General features: G+C 35.5%; 1 protein-coding gene and 1 pseudogene across 3 annotated transcripts in view; one reads left to right on the plus strand and one right to left on the minus strand.

Annotated features, from left to right (window-relative positions):
- Nucleotides 1–1,936, plus strand: part of LOC112525017 — a 10,270-nt pseudogene extending 8,334 nt beyond the window's left edge.
- A 3,378-nt stretch (nt 1,937–5,314) lies between these two features.
- LOC112525993 (proteinaceous RNase P 2-like) overlaps nt 5,315–8,560 on the minus strand; it is a 6,987-nt gene continuing 3,741 nt past the window's right edge. For 2 of the 3 annotated variants that reach the window (XM_025136338.1, XM_025136337.1), the window contains exons 2-7: nt 7,265–8,208; nt 6,872–6,973; nt 6,580–6,752; nt 6,219–6,339; nt 5,921–5,989; nt 5,315–5,814 (exon numbers count right to left, since the gene is read on the minus strand). In XM_025136338.1, the coding sequence (XP_024992106.1) occupies nt 5,575–5,814; nt 5,921–5,989; nt 6,219–6,339; nt 6,580–6,752; nt 6,872–6,973; nt 7,265–8,173 (1,614 nt within the window). In that variant the 5' untranslated portion in view covers nt 8,174–8,208 and the 3' untranslated portion in view covers nt 5,315–5,574. Of the gene's footprint in view, nt 5,815–5,920; nt 5,990–6,218; nt 6,340–6,579; nt 6,753–6,871; nt 6,974–7,264; nt 8,514–8,560 lie in introns of those variants that run through there. The other variant, XM_025136339.1, reaches the window with a different exon arrangement.

Raw genomic sequence — 8,560 nt, forward strand, 5'->3', positions numbered from 1 at the left:
TCTCATTAAATATCATTAATCTAATTTGACCATTTTGCCCTTTTTTTTATTATCTCATTAAATGTCATTAATCTAATTTTGGAATCACATTAATTAAGATTCTTTTCAATTTTAACCATTGATATTTAAGATGTGTGGTTGAGATTGGTTCTTACAGTTACCACAAACAACTCAGTTCTCATTTGATTAAGCCCCTATATATATATATATATAGAGAGAGAGAGAGAGAGGGGGAGAGATAGACGAAAGATCATGTGAGAAGTAAAACTTTTTGCGAGAAGGTGAGAAGTTTCAATATTATATATGATTAAACTACTTTTGATGTGTTTAATCATATATGATTAATCGTCTATGTGTTGTCAATCTAACGTGTGTTTAGCCATATACGATTAAATTTTAGTGTATGTGTGCAATAATATATATTGAAACTTCTCGCCTTCTTGTAAAATATTTAGTTTCTCGTTTGAACCTCGCCCTATATATAAACTCAATCATTTGTTAACCTCTTAAAATATTGTTAACTCTTATTCTCACACGATCATTCATCTGACTAGTATTATTTAAATTAGAAACTTATATCTTGTATTGATACGTGCTTTTTATATGAGGTCAATTTGTTTGCCAATCTAATTCTACTAATTGCTCTTCATGTATGTTTGAATGTGTTTGCAGATACGATCTTGCGTTAGCAATTAACACACTTGGATCCAAGCATGTTTCCGACTTTGTCAATGAATGCTTCAACATGAAACTACTTCTTCATGTGTCTACAGGTTTGAATCTTTAAAGTATAAGTTATAATTTTGTGTTCATTTTCCAAAGATTATGTACAAATCGATGTAACCTCGTCAAATTTATATTTGTATCATTTGTTATAAATAGTGTTAAGTCGAAAATCAGATGATTGTTGGCATACGTTAAATCTCAATTTCTAATGAACCTATATCTTATTCCAGCTTTTGTGTCGGGCGGAATCATATTGGAAACACCATTTAAAATAGGTGAGACACTCAATGGCAAAAATGATCTCAACATTAGAGAGGAGAAGAATGCAACACAAGAAAGACTTGAGCAACTAACCGTTGAGAAAGCCGATGAAGAAGTTGTTTCATCTGCCATGAACAAGGTTTTGTGTAGTATGAGAGTAAGATTGATATTGTCATTATTGATTATACGCAATATATAATATGTGTATTGATTGATTATTGCAAGGGCACAATTACATGGATGGCCAAATACATATGTGTTCACCAAGGCTGTTACTCGAGGGCTTACGAAAAGATGTGTCGTTAGTCATTGTACGTCCTACCATCATCAGCAGCACCTATAAAGAACCGTTTCCTGGATGGATCGAAGGCATCAAGTAATTTATTTGACATTGCAAAATTAGGAATAATTAATTTATTGAATGAATACATATCATGATTTAATTAGCTTACATTTCACTTTGTCCAATTAAATCTTGCAGAACCATTGATAGTTTCATTGTCGCATATGGTAGAGGCAGGATTTCATGCTTCCTCGGCGATCCTGTCAAAGTACTTGACATAGTAAGTTCTCTCCCTATATATCTAGATGTGCGATTTCTTTTAATTAGAAATTTAGAATATAAGATAAACTACTAATTGTTAACATATGTTAAGGAGAAAAGCATCACGTTGTGTTGTGTTTCACGAGTATTATATATATTACATTTGATTGTATTAATTTTATATATATATATATATATATATATATATGCATGAACAAACAAAAAGAAAGCTAATTAATTGGCTTGTTTTGACTCTGATTCTTTCAGAGCTAGGGACTGAAATATGCAAACTTGATATTTGGCGGGGCTTTTGATGCATCATATCAAGGTGCTCATCGAAAGATCAAAATTGCACTCCGTTTTGCAGAGCTTTTTAGACCATTCGTTCTCGGGTGTTCCATGTAAATGCTCTTTTACTTGATCCATATTTCATTACAAACTTTATAAAAGACGGGTAAGTTCCACTTATAAATTAAATAAGCACACTCGTTTAATTTCATTTTCTCAAAGATTTAGAAACATATATACACCTTTAACCATAGTAATTGTTGGTCCTTGTGGAACTCAACCCTCAAGAAATCCCTTGTTGTAATATTTAATATTGTTGATTAATTAGATGTTTTCATCTTTTATGTATAGTTTCGATGGTACAAACCTCAGAAAATTACGTAGACAATACGTTCTTCTTCGATCCGAAATCTCTTAACTGGGAAGACTACTTTACAAATATACATATTCCAGGCTTAGTGAAATATGCAATCAAGCAATAATTGTCACTCATAAGTAATTACATACAATAAATCGTTAAGCTTCCTTTTCTATTATTATTATTATTAATTTGCTCTTCAATTCTTCTTTTGCTACTCTTCATATATATATTTTCATTCATTTCTCCTTCTAACAAATTTTGGAGTTTTTACCAAACGCTGATTGAGCAAGTGCTTACTCAATCAATAAATAACGGACAATTGGGTTCAATGTCTCAAATAAATAATAAGGCACAGCAATGGCAACTGACAACATAAATGCAATGAAATCAAATAAACGTGCGCATCGATTTAAAGTGGTTCCATTATTCACAAGAAAAAACGGGACTATGTAAATTGATGATCCTCGGGGTAAATCCAGCTCGAGACTTGGCACCCACTGTAAAGCTAGGCATGGGAATAAAACCCGCCTCTTGTGAAACCCCCAGGTGTACTCATTCTAACAGGGACAGAATTCCTCGCAAAACCGGTGACTGGGGATCCCCAAACGTTAAAAACCAGAAACTAGTTGTGTCATCCCCGACCCATCCTGTCCCGTCCTCATATGTTAAATATATTATATATTTATCATCAAATATATTGCATGTGTATTTATTACTATATTTTTTAGATTTAGAAATAGTATTTTGACTTTTTTATTATACTGTTAAAACAAATCAGTCTCATCCAAATTGTAGTTACCTCTAAAAGAGCATTCACATTTGATTTAAATATCTCACAAATGGGGAAGAAGAAAAAAACCTTGCACGGATGTGATCATATTCAATGTCGGGGACGGGGATTGGAAAGCGGGGACGAGGAAGGCGATTGGGGTCCTCAGCCCATTCCCATGCCTATGTGTAAAGCATCATGGCCGGAGGAAATAAGCAGAGAACAAGCAAATCCTTAAAATAAGCCTTAGGTCGACTGCATGCATTGTCACTAGCTTGATCACGACCTCACCTGGAGCTTAATTATTAGACAAACCATTATTAAGGCTTGTTTGTTAACAGCTTAATAAGTTTAATGGGACTCATAGTTTATTCACTCAACTATACATGACGATTTAATAGTGACTTAGTGATATAGAAAGTGACTTATTCAATAAACTTCTAGGGGTAGCTTTATGCAGAAAGCCAAAAAAAATTCAAAACTACCCCCTCCGATTAAAAAAACTGTAACGACCCAAGAACCAAAATAACAATATTCATAGGCTAAAGCTAAACCGGCTCCAAACACAAATGAGTACAAGGTTTCTCAATACCTCACTAAAGTTTGCAGCAGATAAAAATGCATCCACAACGGAGAATTATTAAAAACTAAGGACAATTGGAAACTAAGTCGGCAAACGATCCACTTAGTGGGTCAAGTCTTCCATTTCCCTTCGAGTCACTCTCAACATAAAACTTCTCTTAAAATGGTTTAGTTTTGAAACTCGAGGTTTAGATGAAAAGGTCTAATTAATTGCCTTGAATACAATTTCAGCATTCGAACTTTTAAAATAATGGAACATCAACTATGAAAGAAGTACATTCTCAACGCACGGACATTGCAGAGCGTTTGTAGCCACATCTCACACCCTTGTGACATTTAGAATCAAGGCTCCAAGTAGATGTCTATCCACTGTGCACGAGAAACAAATTCAAGGCACATGGATTATTACTCTCAAGAGATATTACTACCTCAAGGTACCCTACTCCTACTGTGCAATGCCACAACACCCCAAGTAGCCACATATTGCGCAATAACACCAAAGATACAACATGGTAGTTTTGATAATAAAACCATTGACACGTAAAACCATAATCAATGCTTAACAGTATTAAAAACGATTACATGTTTATAAAAATCATGGTAAGAGAACTCACTTGGTGCTCCACGCCCCACCACAAGCCTTACGATTAAAAGTCCAAACCAAACACCTAAATTAACCAAATTAAGATAATCCCAAAATGCCACTTTTATAAACCCCTGAGCAACCATCTAAGATTGACACTTCCCTGCTGGCCCAAAACGAGAAATGGAACGGACGAAGTCGTGCTACAAAAGTGGCTTACGGGACTTGTGTCGCAACTAAGGTCGCGTGCCTAGTCGCGCAACCTTCCGTTGTTGCGCTGCTTCATCCCCAAATGTCCAGGTCCGATCCAAAACTTCATTTCTCCTAATTCACTATATAAACCATATAACACGTTAGATCAACCATTTCCCAAACCTATATCATGAATTTATCCGCATTAAACTCAATCCTCAAGCTCAAACCATTATAAGCAGACGGATTTCATGTTTCCATCTCAAAATCTCTATCAATAATGAAATCCCAATAAAAACATAGCATCAATTCAAGGAAAACCCGAATGGAGCCCTAAAATCTCCAATTCAAATGGCAAAACTCCATTAATGAAGAAAACCAAACATAGAGATGAGATTATTACCTTACGATGATGATCCCCAAATTATTTCATCTTCAACTATAAGAATCCTTCAAAAAAACTTGTGTTTAACATTTTCGAAAAGACCCCCTATTTGTTCGTTTACCATGTTCAACCAAGGAGCGAATTCGTTCAGAAGTCGGTTGTCGAGGCTTCTTCCCCGGAAATCGTTCCCATCCAGCCGGAGTCCCAAGCAATAGTCAAGAAGAAAAACTCAGGACTAGCTAAGAGCATTATTCTTTAAAAACATCTTTTCTGTTCCTCCAAGTTTTCTCTCTACACACACTCAAATTTAGAGAGATGAAGTGTATGAGATGGAATTGGTAAACCCACCCCATACAGACCACCAATTCACACAATTGGCCCTCCAAGATATATGGTCCATCCCAAACAACCCTTGTATTTTACATTATTGCAAAAATAACCACAAGACACTCCTTCCATCTATGAAACAACCCTCCAAATTTTATATTTATTACAAAAAGAACCACGGGTTATTACAGGAAGACACTCCTTCCATCTATGAAACAACCCTCAAAAAAAGAACCTTCACGATCCATATAGACAGATTAATCGATACATACAGCCTTACTTGGAAAACAAACCAATCATCCCCTAAGTAAAAAATGTTCAAATTTTCATATATTATGATTCTAGCTAGTCACAATACCTGCCGGGAATAGGATTGAACACTAAATGTAGATATTAAATTAAGTTAGTGCATACATATATTCCTTCCGGACAGAGTCTGAATAAGTAGAAAGCAGCCGTTAATAAATTTTAAAATATCCAACCTTTCTAAGAAACAGTGATTGCCAAAAAAGTGTCTGAAAGCTGGTTCTTGCAAGTGAAGCTCCTATAACTTCCGCTACCTGATCGGAGATGGGGATCTTTCCTTTCTTTTACCGGTTATACCAACCTGCGTTTTGGTTGATGAATTGCAACTCTCATCATGTATTTTATTAGTTTCCGACACTTCTGCAGACTTGGAGACTAATGCATCAGAAGCTTCACAGCRGCCTGGACGAGTAATGCAAAGCCATGTTCTTAATGACTCATCATTATATTCGCCCGCTAAGGGTACATGCCATGTCCCTTTCTCAGATTCCTGATACATGAATGAGTCTTGTATTTTGGTTCCCATACTTTTTAATAATGAAAAGTTTTGTAATCATACATTTACGAAAATAGTAGGCAACAAGAAAGTGAAGTACCTGAATAACAAGAGAATATGATGGTGGCATCTGAAATTTCAGTTTGCCTTTTGCAAATGTGTAGTGAACCTGCATGGTGGAAAGCAACAGCAGAATAAGCTTAGCTAATAGATGATCTTATAATGCCCGATTTGAGCTAATCCCACAAGTCAATTGCATGATTTAGCCGGCAATCCTCCATAATTAAAGCGGGTGTACATTAAGTGCCATTTGAATGAACTAGTTAACAAAAAAGTTACCAGATGACAACATAGACAGCCTTAGTTTTAACAAATGATGAGACAAAATATATACATACATGATGTCTTTCTTTCCACCTGGGAAAGAAACTGCGGCCCAGAAGTTCAAAAATGTGGTCTCTCATTTCATCATTCGTCACAAGCATGCACTTGAGTTTTACAGAAGCATAAAGCCAATACCTAGATAAGAACCAAGAATCATCATTAGCATGGAGATTGGATATCAGAAAACAAATCTTAAAATGGGTTAAATAATCTAATTCACCAAGAAATAGTCAAATATAAAAGAACATATTCCAACAGAACAGGACATCAATGCAAAAGAATAAAAATGTTATACATTTATTTTGCTTTATGTATAACAGGAATATATAATGTACATGCGTCCTCATTTAAAAATAACAAGAGAAACTTTCTAACCAGTCATCATTCGAGCCAACTGGTGTTCCATACAGAAACCCTCTTTCAATCCACTCCTCAAGTAGCCCTTGGTTGGAAGGATTTGCTAGAAGGGCATGAATACGTTTGTCATGTAAAATAACGAGCGGCCATTTTTTGCTTCTATTATACAGCTCGTTAACGACAACTTCAAGCTGCTCTTTAGCAATTCAGGAAAAGCATAAATGAGGGAGTCAGAACAAGTGGCATCTTGTTTATGAAATATCATAAAACATAATAAGCACCAAAAAATAAATAAATGGAGATGTACAACCTGAGAAACACTAAATCCACCTTCTTCAAAGTTTTGCTGGTAGAGTCCAACATTTGCCCCGTCCACTATAGCTTCAAAATCATTATGTTGATCCAACCAATTCTACAATATTTGAAAGGCAATTTGATGGTGAATAACTAAAACAATAAAGATAAGTAATGTTCCATGAAAAAGAATAGTTCATGCTATGTTATGAGCAGAATAAAGCAAATATAAACCCTAAAACAATTAATCACATCAATCTTATGAAAATGCTTCGTCATCAGTTCATCAGCAATCTTAATAAGCACAACGAACACTGYCAAACTTCAGTTGTCAGTTAACAGATGATGCTTCTCACAAGTAATCTCAAAAGAAAATTACATCAAATACTAACCAAAAAACTTTACTCACCTGAAACTGAGTGAAATTTGATCGCTTCTCCCTTTCAATTGCCAATGCTACCACTGACTGAGCAAACTTCTCAGTCTCTTCTCTACCAATATCAACACAAGCCAACTGCTCATTACAAGCACAACAACAACCATCTGAACCAACAGTTGTTCTCTGCACCACCCATTTGCCTCTCCCTATCCACCCAATCCCATGCCACCCGCCCCCATTCCTCAAAATCACATCTTTAACCCGACCCATATCCAAATTTTCCAAACCACCCACTTTCGCCCCCATTTCTCCCGTGAACCAATTCTCAATGACCTCCGCAGTCGATTCACTCACACATCTCACACCCATTCTTAACTTATGCAAATACTCATACACCTTCTCTTCATTCCCTACCTCCGCACTCACTTTTAGCAACGCAGAAATCTCCGGTTCTTCCAAAAACAACCCCATATTCAAAACCTCTTTCTCCACTAAATACGCCTTTTCTGCATCCAATTTCTTCACGTAACAAAACAATGCTGGATCATATGTTCTCAACCTAGGTTTTTCATTATACTTAACCAAACTCTTAACCAACTCAAATGACAAATCAGCGTCATCTTTAGCTGCGGCTAACCTAGATATGGCAGTGATAGTGGCTTCATTAGGGCTTATCTTGCTCGATATCATATGATTAAAAATGCTGAATCCTTTCTCAATTGCCTTGTCTGTGGTGCCTTGAATGGAATTAGAACATATGTAGAGGAAGCAATTCAAATGGTGGAGATTGAGTTTGAGGTTTTGAGAAATTGCAGAATCGAATAGGGAGATTGCGTCTGCGAAGTCTTTCTTTTTGGAGCAAATACTGAAATCAGATCGAAATTTCGACTCTGGCGTCAGGGCTTTGTTGTTATTTCTCTTTTTGATTTGATTCTTCATTGTTGTTCAGTAGGTTCTCCTTCCTACAGAGGTAACTGAAGAAAAAAAAAACCCTAACAGGCTGTTTGGTAGATGCTGAATGATCTGGTGCTGAATGATTAAGAGGCTATGTATGATGTAGTATAGAATGAAAAATGATTGTTTGGAAAGTATTCTAAATGGACCGTCTGAATGACAGAAAATTACCATTCTAACCCTTTGTATGATTTAATATTTGTGTAAAATATGATTGTTGATAACCCTCTTTATGATTAAACATATCATTATTTGTTCAAGTTCTAGATTAAACAAAAACATACCAATCAAATTCATAAAATGGCACAAATTCTTTCACTCAAAGTTGTTATAGCTATCTAAAAACTGGCACTGGTTTGTAATGTTAAAAGA

Source organism: Cynara cardunculus, assembly GCF_001531365.2.
Source record: "Cynara cardunculus var. scolymus isolate 2C chromosome LG 13, CcrdV1, whole genome shotgun sequence".
In the NCBI taxonomy this organism is placed as follows: domain Eukaryota; kingdom Viridiplantae; phylum Streptophyta; class Magnoliopsida; order Asterales; family Asteraceae; genus Cynara; species Cynara cardunculus.